This window comes from Schistocerca cancellata, chromosome 10, assembly GCF_023864275.1.
Source record: "Schistocerca cancellata isolate TAMUIC-IGC-003103 chromosome 10, iqSchCanc2.1, whole genome shotgun sequence".
Classification (NCBI taxonomy): Eukaryota; Metazoa; Arthropoda; class Insecta; order Orthoptera; family Acrididae; genus Schistocerca; species Schistocerca cancellata.
Genome location: NC_064635.1, coordinates 225,297,959 through 225,317,191, shown reverse-complemented (window position 1 = coordinate 225,317,191; position 19,233 = coordinate 225,297,959). Strand labels below are relative to the sequence as shown.

Here is a 19,233-nt window from a genome sequence, read left to right as displayed (position 1 = left end):
TTTCAGATACCACAGACACTTTCATCAAATCTGTGTAGCAGGACTATTATTACTGACTCTTGTGTAAGTATCTACCAAATTTAAATAAAATTTATAAACAGTAATTACAACAAGAGAATAACACATCAACTATTTCAGAATACTGAGGTGACCACAGTAACTGAACAGCCCACAGTAAATGAGGAATGTAGTGAAGATGACAACAGTAATGTAAGTGCATAAACAGTGTTCTCATGTATGTCAATTGCAGCTCATTAGCCATAAAGCTCGCTTGACGAAAAGACCGTAACATTTTGATTATATTGTGTATATTTGTTGCAACAAAATATTACTTCACTTTCATACAAGTCATTTACATTAACATTATTTTACAAAGAGATCTTTAAACAGGCTACTGTAGTTACATAACCACTTTAATATTAGATATCGTAATATATATGATGGTGAGTCAAATGAAAACCATAAATATTTTTAAAAATATTATTTATTGTGCAGAAATGGTGCAAAGCTGTATCACTTTTCTACAAAATCTCCCCCTCGCTCAATGCAAGTCCTCCAGCGCTTACAAAGTGCATAAATTGCTTTAGAAAAGAATTCTTTTGGTAGTCCGCGTAACCACTCATGCACCGCGTGGTGTACCTCTTCATCAGAACGGAACTTCTTTCCTCCCATTGCCTCTTTGAGTGGTCCAAACATATGGAACTCACTTGGGGCAAGGTCTGGTGAGTATGGTGGATGAGGATGACAGTCAAAATGCAGGTCTGTGATTGTTGCAACTGTTGTATGGGCAGTGTGGGACCTTGCATTGTCATGTTGCAATAGTACACCTGCTGACAGCAATCCACGTCGCTTTGATTTGATTGCAGGCCGCAGATGATTTTTTAGGAGATCTGTGTATGATGCACTGGTGATAGTGGTCCCTCTGGACATGTAATGCTCCAAAATGACGCCTTTTTCGTCCCAAAAGAGAGTCAGCATAACCTTCCCAGCTGATGGTTGAGTTTGAAACTTCTTTGGTTTTGTTGATGAGGAATGGCTCCATTCCTTGCTCGCTCTCTTCGTTTCCAGTTGGTGGAAGTGAACTCAGGTTTCGTCCCAAGTAACGATTCTTGCAAGGAAGCCATCACCTTCTCGTTCAAAGTGTCGAAGAAGTTCTTCACAAGCATCAACACCTCATTCTCTCATTCTGACGTCAGCTGCCGTGGCACTCATCTTGCAGACACTTTGTGAAACTGGAGCACATCATGAACAATGTGGTGTACTGACCCATGACTAATCTGTAAACATGCTGCAATGTCATTCAGATGGCTTGGAAACTCATTATACCAGAGAAAATGTACCAAATGTTCAGGTATTTGATAATATTTATACGTCAAATGTGAAAAGGAATCAGGAATCATCAGTGTACAAGGGACAATATGAAATTAAACAAGCTTGAATATAATATCTTGTATTTATTGTAAAAACATTTGTATTGTACAAAATTGTAAATAAATGAATTATTACATTGAAACAGTGTTTCATTTCAATAATCAATATTATACATTTGAAGTAATTGAAAGAAAGCCAAAGGATACGGCTTTTTACAAGCATTTTTTAATTAATCAAACTTTCTCCACCTAATTGTACGTACACGAATATCTTTAAAATCTCAGTGAGAACAAATAACTGGTTGTGAATTTGAAATTAACAATAATGGAGTACGTCTTAATATAGTGTCTCCTTTGTACTTCACTCTGATGTTACATGCAATGCCTTCACACACTTTTTTAAAATCCTCAATTGCACCCTCCTCTACAGAAATTTCATTTCCAACAATCACATCTTGCAATGCAATGCAAACTGATTCGTTCTATTATTACAACGCCCAATGTGCCCAACATTTAAACCAAGTGAAATTATACAATCAAAAAACCAATTTTTGCCACTATTTGCTGGACCAAAATACAAAGTGTGTTTAACTTTTTATTTGGTACATATATATTTTTACCTTCAAATTCTTGCCATTATTAATCCATGATACAAGATTTGTTAAAAATTTCGTAGCCTCGTCAGTATCATCTTTGCATTGAAATAATAAAATTTTATTTAGCCAAGAAAGAGAATCTTGAAGAGTATAATAATATTCCCAAACATTTGTCGAATGAGAATAAAAAATATTATCTTCAGAACCAGAGCACAATAAATTTCCTAAACCATGTAAATCCAATTCATTTATAGTTTTTTTATGCAATTCTAAGCCCATATCAAAAAATCGTTTGAATTTAGGGTCAATCAAATTAATAAAATATGGATGAGTAGATGGTATTACATTGACCATATTTTCCAGAGGGATACAATTATAACTTAATAAAAGGGATAGTACCTTTTTCGCTGTTTTTTCAGCATTGCACCCTTTCCCTGTAACGATTGGCTGGCGCTTGCTATGAGGCCATTTACATGCTGCATCACTGGCGAGTCCACTTCCTCATTGATTAACATTTCCAGTGTCTTGCCCCTCCAATACTGTGAGGGATTGCTCGACGAAACTGTTCCATTGTATAATTTCAAGCTCACCAGGCAATCGCTTATCGGTTCCTCTAAGCCGAACTTGTCCCCTACTTGGCCGTTTTTGCAAGTAGAGATATAAAAGAACATTGAGCCAGTCGATGTCTGACATGGCTGCGATTGCTCTAGTGCGTCTTCTTGTTTTCTTAATTCGACTGGCAATAAATCCGTCAGTTCGAAACCTACAGTGGCACCGTCTTGATGAGTAGATACAGTCGTGTATGAGGTGGATGTGGGGATGTGGTCCCCATCATGTTTCCACATGATAATCTGGCCAGGGTAGGTTTGTGCAATGATATTAATTCGTCTACAAAATTTATCAACTTCGTTCTCTCCTCTGAGGACAATAACGTCAGTGTAATACCATCTTTCAGAGATCTCAGATATTCAGAGAAGCTCTGGAAACCAGAGGACGAGACTAATGAAGAACTTTTGAATTGAGTCAAATAGTTCAAAATGGTAAAGATGTATTCGCCTAAGAGTCCATCTCCCTGTGCCAGCTTGCAATTCAATCTCGTCATTAAGTATATCATTGTCTTCAAGGACGGTGTTGGTATTTCTGCTTCCAACAGAGTGAAGATCGACTGGACGGCTTCCAACAGATTCTCCATTACAAATCTGCAAACAACAAATCAGCTACATCAGCGTCGTCTTCCTCTGAATCCGATACACTGCTTAACGCCACCACAACGTACACTTCTGAACAATGGAATATTTGCACAAAACATGCACCAAAGACTATATTGTTTAACATGTGGTGGACAAGTTACCCCACATGAAAATGATTGTGTCTTACTTACCATATTAATTTTCATTTCAATAAGAAGTGGTTGCAGTAGCACGTTTTGCCACGAATCGGATAATTTACATAAACAGTTTTCACAAACAGTATATACAAAATGCTTGTAAGTTACTTCGTAAAACAATACTTTGATTTTGAATCTACTTTGCCAGAATGCACAAATGTCAAAAGAAGACATTGTGATTAAACCAAGTGTTTCCCATGGAACTGGAATTCCTGCTCTTATTTTTCCACAAGCTTCTAATGCATCATTTACGATCTCACAAATCATTGGAACATTCTCACTTTTATTAAATATATAACATTCTGGCAACCTATAGGAATTTAACATGAAATTAAATTTCGAAACACGAAATTCCAACAGAATATCTTCCTGTATAGTTTGTATTACATCTAATTGAAAAACATCCAACGCATTTTGCAGTCTTCCACAAACAGCAATTCGTGCAAGTTTGTACAAAGTTTCCATTGTAATAGAAGTGTACTTACTATTTCTGGCAGCTCGTTAGCGACAATATAAGTTCTCGGAGTCGATTCAGAGGACATAATGTACAGACGACAATAGCATGCCCCTTATATACTGGAGTGGTTGCTAACCAACTGCAGTTATCGATACTCATATGTCTGTCACTAAAAAACGAAAACTTTTACACGTGCCAACCTTTTGCTGGCGTCCTAAAAGGACGAATTATCTCAGCGGGACAGGGACCTGGGGGCCCCGGTGGGCGCTCATGAAACGAAGACATGCCGACTCGTCTTCATGTTTCGAGCGCCCAAGGTCATTTACCCTCCTGGACGAGGAGCATCTTCCATTGAAGTCAGACCATTTGCGAACTTCCTACTCCATTCGTAGATTTGTTGCTGTGACAAACATGCATCACTATACTGAACCTTCATTCATCGATGAATTTTAATAAGTTTTACACATTCACTACGCAAAAAACGAATAACAGAATGTTGTTCCTCCCCGGTGCAAGTCGCAAGTGGGGCGGCCATCTTTATACTGGTACTGCGATGGAATGTGTGCATTTGCACTATGCTGCCACCTACAAGCCATTCTGCACACTGTTTGTAGCACGCTTACCAACTTACAGGATAACGGCGCGAAATTTCGATTTGTTATTACAAATTTAAGGTTTTCGTTTGACTCACTCTCGTATGTAGCACAATACTGTATCAGTTTTCTATTTCCAGTACTCCCAAGACATAGTGTGGAATGTGCAGAACGGAGTACACCTGTGTCAACACCTCAGAGATCACCACATTCATCTCTGAGGGAGCCTTATGCTTCAGCAAGCAAGAGGCGTAGGAGGGAAAATTGGCCACCTCAACATTGTCTGTTTTAATAGACATTCAAATGTCAATTAGTGGCAGCAATGAAGATGATAAGTTCGGACAGTATGCTGTTGCTGAATTGAAAAAAAATTTAAAAATCCAGCAATTAAGGCTGAAGTAAAATTGAATGTGATGAAATCTATCATGGGTGGGATTCATAAATCAATCAGTAACTGATTTTAAAGTTACGAGATTGGCTTTCATTAATCAGTTATTTTCAAATAAAAAATTGTCTTTTGTAAATTATTACTGTTAAAAGTTGTACTTCTTAACAGCTTCCCATTGCCATGAAACATAACCTGATGAACTAAAGAATTCACAAAATTTTTCGCGCACTTCCCTGGCACACAGTGACGTGTGATTTCCACTCTGCCGGGATATGCTCGAGAGAGATTCCTCTGCTCGCCAAGAACCATTGTTTATGGTGCACAAGTCTGTGTTTTCTGTATCAGCATCTGACAGATATGTGCTGTCAGCCTCTTCAATCAAGTAGTTGTGCAGTATGCACAAAGTCTGAACAATTAATTCCACTTTCTGAACAGGTAGTCGAATTGTACTGAGAAGAACTCTAAAGCGGTTGGCCAGAATTCCGAAAGCGTTTTCCACTACTCGCCTCCCTCTTGACAGTCTGTAATTAAAAATCTGTTTGGGCTTCTGGTGCTGGCAGTCTCTATAGGGTTTCATGATATGTGGCTTCAGGTGAAAGGCATCATCAGCAAGTACCACACACGGCACTTCAATGTTCGTGCCAGGAAGTGATTTTTGCTGTGGTATCTTCAACCAGTTTTCCTGGAGTGCATTGCTGATCAGGCTGCTTGCATACACCCCACCATCACACACTCTCGCATTGCACCCAATGTCGATTAAAGAGAATCGATACCTAGCATCCACAATAGCTAGTAAAACAATGCTATGGAATTTTTTATAACTGAAGTATGCTGATCCAGCAGTTCGTGGTTGGGCAAATGCTATGTGTTTCCCGTCCATTGCACCTGAAAATAAAAATAAGTAGTTTTATATAGCAGTTCATAGACTTGCAGTGTGGGAGCGTAAAGCTGAGTTTGGTGTATTTCATTAAAATAATTTTAAATACATTTTATTATTTTCAGATTTTCTCCATATTATGTAACTTAATTTTGTGGCTTACCAATGCAGTTTGGGAACTGCCACAGCTCATCAAATTCTTTGGCAATTTTCTCCCACTCTTCTTCTGTTGCTGGTGCCTGTAACGTTATATACTTAATTACCATCTGAGTGGTATATACATATATTTAAAAAAAATAACACAAGTGCACCTTTAAGTACTGGTCCTTTAAAGTGTTGCAAATTGCAGTGCACACATCCACAACAACTTTTGAAATGGTGGGCTGTGCTATTCTGTGGCTAAAGGCCAGACTCTTAAAAGATTCCCCAGTCGCCAGGAACCGTAATGTTACAACCAGCCTGCAACATAAAAAGGCATGAACTGGTATTTTATCAGTGATCTTGGCTGGAATGATCACAAAAGTATCAACATATAATTCTTACTTTCGAGAAGGTGTGATAGCCTCCCTCATGACTGTGTCACACTTTCTGATTCCATTTTCTATCAAAGACAGCAGCTTCTCGAAACAGGCCATGTCCATCCTTATGAAGTTCTGAAATTCTTGCGGATCTTCGGGCCTCAGTTCTTTCATTAAAAGTGAATATATTCCTCTACCTTCGTCCCTTCTTTCCAGCCAGGGTCGAACCCAACAACGTCTGGCTTTTCGTTTTCGTCGCCATTCTGCCCTAATCCGAAGATTTACTGTCACTGCCAGGGCAACAGCTCCAAAAACAAGTGGATCCTCCATGTGCAATAAGCTGTATAAATGTAAATTTCGATATACGTATACCTGTGTATAACCAAGAGTCGTAATATAAAACTGTTGTCTGTAATTCAGAACAGCACTAAACTACATAAGAGAAAAAAAAAATTACTCCATAAATAATGATAAAAATAATTATTAAATGGGAACGCAAAGTTTTAAACATGGCTGCACATTCAGAGACGTTTCTAGGTTATAATTGAAACGGTCACTACTTTTAGACTTAATTAACCTGGTTTCGACACTAATAGGAATGTCTTCATCAGAATTAAAAACTACTAAAGTGGCCTATAAGGCTATAACATAGTCACAGAGTTATAGGGTAAGACATTTTTATATAAGGAATGTAAGTACTGAATAACAGTAACGGACAAAGGCAGTACTTACATGTCAAATATAAAGTAATTAACACACCAAAAGGGCTTTAGCCACAAAATATTTAAAATGGAATGAGTGAAGGCGAGCCACTACGGGCTGCTCGTACCTGTACGGCCACAGAATGCAACGGAGTGAACGGACTGAGGTGCCCGCGTTAACAAATGCGGCCAGGTGAACATGGATGGCATTGCACCAAGCGTGCCATCTAGTAGCCGTAGGCACAATTAGGCTGCTTCACATTCAAGTGTAGGCAGATAAAACTATAATGAATAATGTTCAGTACATAATGAAAATCAACATTGTTTGACAGCGGTAGACAATGTAACATTTTGTCTGCATCAGAACTTAGAAGTACAATATAAAGCATAAAAATGTAATTATGAAAAATAGAGAGAGGGCTGAATGACAGCTTGCAGAAAGCAATATAAACTTGAAATACAGCCAAAAATCCATTTAATAATTAAAAGTTATGAGATTGACTTAGATGGAAAAGAACATTTCGGCAAACCTCACAAGGAGACCCGAAGTCAAATGTCAAGTAACGGATTTATACCGTTGAAGAAATTTTTATTACATAGCTGCAGCTGTTCATTGAGAATGAGGCTATCACTCCGAGAAAGATGTTTAAAAATCTCCAATTCTTCCAGAATATCTAATCTACGCGCTTTCTTTTTGATGCGCAAAATGTAGCTACCGCAAATGGCTTTAGGCCCGTTACCTGTAATCAGAAGATGGCCGGCAAAGGACGAATTTTGGGGGCTAGTGGCATTTTTTCTTAACAGTTGTTCTTTATATCTGGTTGTAAAGGCACGTCCTGTTTGACCTATGTAGTAAGAAGAGCAGATGTCGCAAACAATTTTGTAAATGGCAGAATTTTCTAAAGTGGAACGAATAGATCGTAAATTATGAAAGAAGTTTTTTTTTTGAAATTGTTATTGGTAGAAAATGCAACGTTGCAGTCGTATTTATTTCGAAGAAGGCGTTGGATCTGATAGGAGAGGGGCCCCAGGAAAGGAATAAAGAAATATGTTTTTGGGTTGGACTCAATAATAGAGGTGCCTAGTGTAGTAACTCTTTTAGTAGTTTTCTTTTTAAGGAGGTCATCTACTATGGTAGGTTTACACTCGTTATTAACTGCTAACGTTTTGAGTACATTGATTTCGTCGTTGAACTTTTCCTTCAAAAGTGGATTGGAAGTAGCTCGGTGAATAGCAGAGTCAAAGAAGGCTTTTTTATGAGACTGTGGATGAGTGGAGGATGCAAATACGATCTGGTTCAGTATATGTTACTTTACGAAAAATATTGAAAGAGATTTTATCATCTTCTATGGTAAGGGGATAGATTAGATATTCTGGAAGAATAGGAGATTTTTAAACATCTTTCTCAGAGTGACAGCCTCATTCTCAATGAACAGCTGCAGCTATGTAATAAAAATTTCTTCAACGGTATAAAGCCGTTACTTGACATTTGACTTCGGGTCTCCTTGTGCAGTTTGCCGAAATGTTCTTCTCCATCTAAGTCAATCTCATAACCTTTAATTATTAAATGGTTTTTTGGCTGTGTATTTCAAGTTTATATTGCTTTCTACAAGCTGTCATTCAGTCCTCTCTGTATTTTTCTTAATTACGTTTTTATGCTTTATATTGTACTTCTAAGTTCTGATGCAGACAAAATGTTACATTGTCTACCACTGTCAAACAAATGTTGATTTTCATTATGTACTGAACATTATTCATTATATTTTAATCTGCCTACACTTGAAAGTGAAGTAGCCTCATTGTGCCTACGGCTACTAGAATGGCACGCTCAGTGCAGTGCCACGTTCACCTCAGTCCGTCGCACTGTGTGGCCGTACAGGTACGAGCAGCTCATAGAGGCTCGCCTTCACTTATTCCGTCTTAAATGTTTTGTGACTAAAGCCCTTTTTGGGTGTTAATTACTTTATATGTGACATGTAAGTACTGTCTTTGTCTGTTACTGATATTCAGTGCTTATACTCCTTATATAAAAATGTCTTACCACACCCTATAACTCTGACTATGTTATAGGCTACACTTTAGTAGTTTTTACTTCTGATGAATGCAAGCCTAATAGTGTCGAAAACTGGTTAATTTGGTCTAAAAATCGTGACCGAGGGCTCATTTGTTTCAATTGTTAAATAGGAACCTCGAGTTCCTCGAGCTCACAGACATAATTTGAACATACATTCCAATATGTCATACAGTCCCCCTCGAGACGAGTGCAGTAGAACGAATGACTTTACAAGGCATCAGACAGTTCTATTTTCTTTTTGCGCATTACGATTGCTGCGCACGCACGGTAGGTTTATCTCACACGGATGGTGTAATAGGTCGAAGTGAACCAGTTTGCAGTTACAGGTACACAAGCTCGGGGCACCGGTGCACAGGTGTACGGTTTAGGTGCATCGTGTAATAGGGGCTTCACAATGCACGGGTGACAGTAGGCGACACTTGTGTGTTCTGTAGCAACCACACGAGAACGTCAAGTACGAACACGGACCGCCAGGAGGTGCACCGAGAGCTATAGCAAGAGGTCACTGGTCGCACCACAAAACTGTGCCTCCATCCGTTCACGAGTTACTGGGAGGCAGCACGTCTCTTCCTAAAGATGGACTTTTTAAGCCAACCCGGGGACCACTGCGGACAGTTACTGTCGACGAGGGCTGCCCGAGTCGTGTGTCGACTGCTTACAGCCGATCACTTACGCTCTCGTCGATATGCCGTCAGAGAAGTCGGCATCTCGGCGAGAGGTCAGGCTTCGTAGCAGGCGACAGTTCTCTGAGTATTAGTTTTTCCCGTTTTAGTTCTGGCTCCCGGGAGTTAGTTTGGAGCCTTTACATCAGAACTGCATTTAGATGGAATCGCAGAAGAGACGGAGTTAATTTCTCGCTACCCCTATTGTAACCACCATTTTTTTTGCACGGTAATAGAGAAAATGTTTGTAACATCTACCGGGGTTCTCCTCAATTAGTAAAAAAGGTAGGCATTTTCAATAACGAATCCTACTGCTGTAATACCATTTTCTGCTTCTGTCGATATTATTCTCTATTGCACGAGTAGAAACCCATATCCTCCTTCCATTTCACTTCACTGCCTCCCCCGCCCCCCCCCCCCCCCCCCCGCCCCCCCCCCCCACGATATATAGTTTTAGCCTTTGGATTTCCTTTCTTAGCTTTTCTCGCTTCCCTGCCATATTCAAACTTGTGACATTTCATGCTCCAATTCAAATAATGTTACCATTTTGTCTGTTATTTAATCTTTTCTCATAGTTATCTACTGTTTGGCAGTTCCCTCCCAGAGATCCGAATGTGGGACTAATCCGGAATCTTTTGTCAATGGAGAGGTCACTGTCTTTCTTCAATTACAAGCTGCATGTCCAATGGATACAAACAGAGTGTCTTTAATACAGTGGTTTTCATTACCTTCTGCATCCCCATGCAGCTGATCAATGCTGATTCATTCCCCTATTAGGGACAGTTTCCTAACCCAAGGGAAACAGGTTGCCCTGAAACACTGTCCATTCCTCTGTCCCATTTGACAGGGTCACATTGGTAGAACAAGCATGAACTGATTTTTGTGTGTGTGTGTGTGTGTGTGTGTGTGTGTGTGTGTGTGTGTGTTTCCTAATTTGGAAGAAGGACTTCGTCTGAAAGCTTAAATATTTTAATATTTTTAGTGCCCTTTTCAATGCATTTCATAAACTTTAATTATCAAGATAGCAATATAATCTAATAACAGCTAGATGATAACTGCTTTCAATTGATTAGCAATCATCCTCAGATAATGCTTACACTGTATTTGGTACATAAATATAGTGTTAATTACCAGAACATCATTATGAAGCATAACTTGTGAATTTGTATTTATATTCCCAATTTAATTTTTTATTGGCACTGCTTTTTGAAATATAACATAAGGATGCACAGCTTAACACCTCTAAATCAACATGCCAGTTATAACATTAACTACACTACCGGATCAAACATATGTACATGGATAACCTTATGTAATGTGGAACTGGCAACTACATCTCACGAGAGGTGGACTCACTGGTACAGAAGCAGGCAGAGAGTATTGTGTTGTCAGTAGAGAAGCAGTAATAATGGAACAGGTTGGTCAGGAGAGCTCAGAGACTTCGAACGCGGACTATTCAACTCTTCTAAACTGCCCAAGTTGATTGTTGGTGATGTGACAGTGAACTGGAAATGTGAAGGAACAACTACAGATAAACCAAGACCAGGTAGACCTCATTTACTGACAGACAGAGACTTTCGAGCACCGAGGAAAAATTTGCGCGGAAGCAGCGGAAGGAACCCACCTGAGGAGTTCCAAAGTACTAGAAGCAGTCCAGTTAGCACAAAGACTGTGTGCAGGTAGTTACAGTGGTCAAGCTGCTTCTCATAAGCCGCACATTTATGGAGTCAGTGCTGCGTGGTGATTGAGGTGGAGTAAAGACCGACACCACTGGCAGTGGATGACAGGAAAAGAATAATTTGGTACGATGAATTACACTACACCCTAAGGCAATTTGATGGATGTGTTTGGGTTTGTAGAATGCCTGGAGCACATTATCTACCACCATTTGTATTTTCCGTGATTAGGATATGGTCTCCTTATTGCGCTCGAGAAAATGTTAAGTGCGGAAGGACGTGAAATGTGTTTTACAGCTTTGTGTACTGTGTACAGTTCAGAGGCAGTGAATGTATCAGCACGACAATGCACCCTGTCATAAAAGAGCATCTGTGAGACAATGGTTCCTGGACAACAACATTCCTGATATTGACTGGCGTATCCACAGTCCCAACCTAAACCCAACGGAGCACCTTCGAGATGTTTCAGAATGCTGACTTCACTCCAGACCCCAGTGTACAACATCACTACCTCCTCTGGTTTTGGCTCTCGAGGAAGAATGGGCAGCCATTCCTCCACAGACATTCAGATAGCTCACTGAGTGTCCCTAGCTGAGATTAAGACATCGTAAAGGTGAAGAAGGGTGTACACGTCACATATTAATGTCCACTGGTAGGTGAGTGGGTACTGTCATCACAGGTAGTGTACATCGAGTGCTGTCTGGAAGTAATCTCCATCTTCAAGTAGCGTACGAAGTAGGAGTGTCAGGGGGAGAGGTGGGGGGGGGGGGGGGGGGGGGCGGGGGACAGAGGAACAGTTCCTACACACAGCAGGTCACAGTTCTTTCTTTTTTTTTTTTTACCACAGTCACTGTTCTAAACGACCATGGCAACTGCTACTGAAAAATCTTACCAAATGTGAAATTCATTCTCAAACATGGTTTCGGTGATAAATAGTCTCACAGCTGTGGACACTTGTCACAAAATTTTTGTTGCATATGGACTAAACCATGGAGGGCAGAGATCAGGTCTGATTCAATTGTGTCACTTTGTTTAAGAGTTGAAGTACTATGTCTGACATCAGCAACAAACTGCTGCTTAAAACTGATGAAGAAATTTTGCATTCCTAACTATCTTAACTGATGAAAAACTCTATAGAGATTTATTTGAGTGTTTTGAAAAAGACTGTAACAAGAGATTAGGTTTACCCCAAGTTCTGCTGTCACTGGGTACTAAAAGATCTTCCTGAGAACAACAAAACTAAGCGGATGACTGATTCTCTGGACTTTCTGTTTCGTTATGTTTCGGAAGAAAAAGACCTACTAAAATAAATTATGGCTGGTGACAAGATGGATTTTCTATGCTGATACAGAGCTAAAACTGCAGTCAATGGTGTGGAACTCTTACTGCTACGCCAAACAAAGCAAAATGGCATAATAAGTACAATCAGCCATAAAGTTTGATTGTTATTTTTTCGGATGCTGAAGGAATCTTGGTTTGGATTTGGTATAATGTGAAAGGATACTCTATGACGAAATTTACAATAAGACATTAAGGGCAGACTGTATGCATCAGCTGATCTTAGATTAGTGCTGAAAATGTGCTCTGTTCAAACTGAACTCTGAAATCTGTGTAGCATAAATAGTAGTCTCACATTAGATCGCCATGAACTCTGACCACTTTGACTGGTGAAATTTCGTAATTCAGGTCCTATTATCTCCCACGGGGAGATGCTTGATAAGAAATAAGTCACAGGCAAACAAGAAGGAGGGTTTATTATGACCACAGTAGAGAGATGTAATTACAACAAAGGAAAGCTCTTCTCAATAAAAAATAATACAACTTCTCACACACTAACAGGCATATGCTTGGAACACAGTGAATAAATGTTCTGGGACATGAAGACTATACTATAATCCTTAACAACGGAGGTTACGTGTTCGGTAGAGTTGGCCAGCATTTATATCTCAGGATATCACTGGAAAGTCATAGGCCCTGCTGCTGTAGCTTCCAACCGGGCTCTGACAGATGGGCCGCTAGGAGCTGATGGACGAATCGGCCCCAAGTTCTGGTGGAGCGAACTGCCCGTGTTGATGTGCACCGCCCCATATAACCACGGTACGAAGTAATTCGTGCTGATCTAGTTCCACACACGTGACATGGCAGAGGAAATAGGTCCCTGGCACAGAGGAGCTCTAGTGTGCTTGTCCTGCCTTCTGCACCCTCACTGTGATCGATGCAGTCTGGTGAGGCAACTTCTCGTACATATGCAAACGTGTGACATTTCAGTGTCTGAGGAGTTTCTGATCCCTTTAGGTGAACGGCAGATACATGGCATCAAGTCTGATTCAAATATAATTTTAAGTTCATAACCTACTGACATTACAAAACACCAAATTTGGTTTTGTACAAATACATGTTAAAATGGGTAAATAATACAGAAGATATTGCTAACATAAAAAAATGCAAGTAAATATGTGAAAGTACCCCTCCCACACCACTGAAGTTTAAAATAATCTTTTCCGATCTGTTGAATTACATCAAGTAACATACCAGCAACGTAAGTAATGAGAGCAGATAACTGATCTAATAACACTTGGTAGAAATGACTTAATGTGGTCAGTTTACACACATATTATAAAAAATTAGTGGCAGAGTAAGAAAGGCAAATCAAAATTATTTGCAATAAACAGCCAGCAGCCAATAAGGATTGAACATCTCTTACAAAATGCATTCTAGGTTCTCATAGCAGTAATACATAATTCATATTAAATGTTTCACTTTCGAACACGTGCTCAAACTGCAATGAAACCATGTGTGTTGACGAACAGAAATAGTAAACATATGTGAATTACAAAAACAATAATTATCAGTCACCTGTTAAGTAGAAAAGGTTTCAGTGGCTTAGTGGTTGCGAGCTGAACTACAGTGCTAAAGGTCGGTGCCTCGATCCCAGGTCAATGGGGTTGGGTTGGGTTGTTTGGGGAAGGAGACCAGACAGTGAGGTCATATTGGATTAGGGGAGGACAGGGAAGGAAGTCAGCCGTGCCCTTTCAAAGGAACCATCCCCGCATTTGCCTAGAGCGATTTAGGGAAATCACGGAAAACCTAAATCGGGATGGCCGGACGCGGGATTGAACCGTCGTCCTCCCGAATGCGGGTCGAGTGTGCTAGCCACTACGCCACCTCGCTCGGTCCAGGTCAGTGCTCGAATTATTTTCGCTTATCATCCCTATCAGCTCTCACAATATTTGTTGATGTGCAAAATACCAAGTTTCATCATGGTTCAGAGTCCACATTACTCTAGATCCTCATTTATCTGGATTGGGGTCTGTTCCAATGTCTGAGGAAAGTATGGATATACCACCCCCCAAAAAGGACAATGTTCAGTTCTTCAATGGTGGTCAAACAAATCTGTGTGGTGACAGGTCTAACTAAATAGACAGCGCAAATGTATACTTCTACAGCTCTCTGAGTCTACAGATTTTTTAACATTGAATAACAACGGCTTTAAAACTTGCAAACTATTGCAACTTACATCCACACAGAAAGTTACCCAAATCCATGGTCGACATTCTGCATTATGTATGTTTTAATAATTTTCAGCAAACACCTGAAAACCTGTCATCTACATTTTGTGTTTGTAATTCAAATCAGGCTTACTATTTGACAGCCAACAGCAGGTAACTGAGAATTATCAACTGCCGAATGACATCTTCTCTTTGGTTTTGGTTATGCAGATAATTATAACACCAGGATATTTTGCTATCACACTCCCGAATATGCCATGTGCTATTTTTCCAACATTCTGAGCTGTCATGGTAAACAGCATCCTATGTTAAGGAGTGTCAAGTGCTGTGAATTATGTTGTTTCTTTTCAGTTACTTTACACATATCTGAGAACTTCATATGGACAGCTGACTATTTTACTGTTTCTTGTTTGTGGACAAGTTTCTTGAAGACGTGTGACACATTTCGTTTGTTTATTTCACTCCATCTTTACAGTACAAAACCTCCAATTATAAATCCTGTGTATCTACAATATCGATTAATACTTGCAGCAGAAGTACGAGAATAGTATTGAAGCCAATTTAGATATGTAGTCAAAAGTGTCGCATGCTAATTCACATAGACACCGAACTTTGCTCAGTCGATGCAAGTCTAGTGTGAGCTTGTGAACTGGGTTCTTTTTCTGAACTAAGATCAAAATTGATCTCCAGTCAGTGGACTTTAAACAATTGGCCCCACAGAAACAGAGAGGATCCATTCAAAATATGCAAAATGATCTTTTGACTATGACAGTCATGCTTTTACACAACAATGAAGCACTACACATTGGACAGGGAAAAAAAAAAAAAAAAAGAGAGAGAGAGAGAGAGAGAGAGAGAGAGAGAGAGAGTTGTAACATCAATTCAGTTTAAACAAGACCTGATTTTAACACCCACTCAACAATGCTGACTTTGTTCCAAGCAAAATCTATAAATACTTTGACTCAGATGAATAACTTGAAGAAATTGATGCAGGGAGGCTGCAATCTTTGGTAGCACAATTTAATGCAGAGCGAATTTGTCAACTTGTTAGAATGTACGATAAATGGTTAGATCTGAGTGGTGACTATGTAGAGAAGTATACAAAGCAGTGGTTTTCAGATTTTTCCAGTAAATTTTGATCAACAGTTCCAATATTTTAATTATAGTCCAACAGAGGATACTTTCTGGACAGATCTTGTATTGTTATCTCGTCGAGATCAGGTGTTCTGCCCAAGTCTCGGGGAACACCTGACGAAGACGTCGAGTCACAGTGTCGAAATATCTTGTTGGGAAGACAGACACTGGCAGAACATCCAATCTCAAAGAGATGACAACTAATTGCTGGGAGAGTCTAAGACATTACAGCTCTTGTATTTATAATACAACTGCAAAAAATTATATCCTGTTTACAAAAGAAATTTTTAGGCTTAATTTTACAAAACTAGTTACACCGGTGCATTCAAAATTAGCAAGTAATAAACTATTAACCATGAAAAACAGCATACAAGGTGTTGTCACATGTATAGACCAAAGCCAGTATTACACAACACACCTAGTGTATACAAGTCAGGTGTACACATCCTGCCACTTAGTGGCAGAAGAACTGCAGCTATGATTTTGGCAGACAGCTTATCTGAAATGGAGAAACGGGAATCATCCTATTCTGCCGTGGATCTGTGAGTGCACAGTAGAGGTGCTGTTCATGCAGGTATGCAGAGCACAGCATTTCGAGAGGGCTTTCTGCTTGTTATTGTTTTCACCAGTGGTCAGCAGATGAGATATACGGAGTACATGAGCTGCTGAGGACACTTTTGGCAAGTGCATGAGATTTTCTGCACATTTTTCAGTGAGTAACTTTTGATAAATACAGTAGTAAAACAAATGAAAATTATCTTTTTTGTAGCTGTTGAGAAAAGCTGTGTATCTAATGATAGCTTGTTACTATAGATATGGGAATGCTAACTTATTCTCTCATTCACAACAAATATTGTTCAATATTTGATTATGAACGTTAATTTTACAAGCATAGAAAGGCAAAGCAAAGAGACTACATAACAACAGTGACTATAGCAACAACAGCAAAAATGCTTACTATTGGGCACCATCATTGCGGCGAAGTGTCACCAGATCAGCACCCACCCCCTTCTTCTACTTTTGAAACTGGGTACCCCCGGCATGTGAGGGAACACACAGTTAATGCGTCTGCTGGTCCTTGAGAAAACAGCTGGTGCAAGTGTAGATTGCTCCCAGTCTGAGGTAGACATTCTGGTGTCTTCTAGTGGTGCTAAAGACTCAGTCTCCTCATAGGACTGCCATGCTGAGGTACTCAAATTGGATGTACTCTCCATCTGTATAAGCAGGCTTGAGTCATACTATTCACACCATCTCCTGTCTACAATATTTTTCAATCGTGAAAGTGTGGCTCCCAGCGTGATGACTCTGTGTGGTTCTGAATACAGCAAAAGAAGGGGAGGCTGCACAGTATCAAATCTGAGCCACACATGTGTTGTTTTTGTTAAGTCTCCATGTCTGATTCGAATGGTATGCTGAATGGACCTCACTGTGAGACTGAGTTGCTGTTCAAAGAGGTGCATAGCTCCAAAACAGCAGCTTGTGCATCTGCTGGCAAGACCAATTCTCTTGGAACTCCAAACTGTTTGCCATAGACCATTTCTGCTGGTGAGTGTTGAATGTCCTACACTGACATCCTCAACCCGAGTAGAACCAGTAGTAATGCTTCTGACCACGATGATAAACTGCACATTAGGGCCATTTTGAGTGGTGGAGTTACTCTACCATTCTTTTGCTTGCTGGATGGTAGCTTGAAGTGCGCAGGTGGTTGCAGCCACACAGTGGGAGAAGTTCATTGAAGTGTTGGCTTTCAAACTGTTTCCTGCGATCTTTAATTATGTCTTGTGGTACACCAAACCTGGAGAACCAAACGTGCAGCAACACGTTTGTGACCGATTTGGTGCTCATATTGGTATCGTGACAATCTCTGGCCACCTGGTGAAATGACTGATGATCATTACTAAATAGCTTTGTCCAGCAGAGTACGGTAGTGGCCCTACGATGTCCACATGTAGGGGTGAAATCCTGGCACATGGTGCTGGGAAATGTGCAACAGATGTGAAAACATGCCTCCTGATCTTACGAGGGTCACTCCAAAAGAAATGCACACTATTTTGTTTTAAATCCATCTTTTATTCTACATGTTTGAAAGTTTTACAGTGTTTAGATACAGCCTTTAGGAATAATATTTTCATTTAATCACATAATTTGCATCCCTCTCAACTGCCTTACGCCATCTTGGAACCAGTGCCTGCAAACCTGCACGGTAAAATTCTGGACCAACCTGTTGGAGCCACTGTTTGGCAGCATGCACAAGGGAGTCATCATCTTCAAACCTTGTTCCACAAAGAGTGTCTTTCAGTTTCCCAAAGAGATGATTGTCACATGGAGCCAGGTCAGGACTGTAAGGTGGGTGTTTCAGTGTTGTCCATCCGTGTTTCATGATTGCTTCCATGGTTTTTTGACTGACATGTGGGCGTGCGTTGTCACGCAACAGCAAAACATCCTGCTTTTGCCGATGTGATCGAACACGACTCAGTCAAGCTCGAAGTTTCTTCAGTGTCGTCACATATGCATCAGAATTTATGGTGATTCCACTTGGCACGATGTCCACAAGCAAGAGTCCTTTGGAATCGAAAAACACCGTAGCCATAACTTTTCCAGCAGAAGGTGTGGTTTTGAATTTTTTTTCTTGGGTGAATTTGCATGATGGCACTCCATTGAATGCCTCTTCATCTATGGTGAAAAATGATGGAGCCATGTTTCATCACCTGTCACAATTGTTCCAAGAAATTCTTCTCCACCAATCTCGTACTGTTCCAAAAGTTCGCTGCATACCGTTTTTCTTGTTTCTTTGTGAGCCACTCTCAACATCTTGGGAACCCACCTGGCACAAACCTTTTTTAATGCCAACACTTTCAGTATTCTGCAAACACTTCCTTCCCCTATCCCAATGTAGTCTCACAATTGGTTCACTGTGATGCGTCTGTCAGCAGTCACCAATTCGTTAACTCTCTGCACATTGTCTGGAGTGTGTGCAGTACGAGGCCTGCCACTGCGAGGACAATCCTCAATACTGCCGTGCCCGCTTTCATCACGTAACCTGCTTGCCCACCGACTAACTGTACTGTGATCGACAGCAGCATCTCCACACACCTTTTTCAACCTCTTGTGGATGTTTCCTACTGTCTCGTTTTCACAGCACAGGAATTCTACGACAGCACGTTGCTTCTGACGAATGTCAAATGTAGCAGCCATCTCGAAGACATGCTGTGATAGCGCCACTCACGGGAACAGGTGGAACTAAGTTTGAAAACAAGCGGGGAGAATGTATCTACACACTGTAAAACTTTC

At 40.2% G+C, this 19,233-nt stretch overlaps 1 protein-coding gene across 1 annotated transcript in view; it reads right to left on the bottom strand.

Annotated features, from left to right (window-relative positions):
* Window positions 1-607: 607 nt before the first annotated feature.
* Window positions 608-19,233, bottom strand: part of LOC126106842 (uncharacterized) — a 114,946-nt gene continuing 96,320 nt past the window's right edge. Inside the window, exons 7-10 of the mRNA XM_049913238.1 lie at window positions 6,212-6,526; window positions 5,980-6,127; window positions 5,832-5,907; window positions 608-5,676 (exon numbers count right to left, since the gene is read on the bottom strand). Of these exons, the coding sequence (XP_049769195.1) occupies window positions 4,937-5,676; window positions 5,832-5,907; window positions 5,980-6,127; window positions 6,212-6,526 (1,279 nt within the window). The 3' untranslated portion in view covers window positions 608-4,936. The remainder of the gene's footprint in view (window positions 5,677-5,831; window positions 5,908-5,979; window positions 6,128-6,211; window positions 6,527-19,233) is intronic.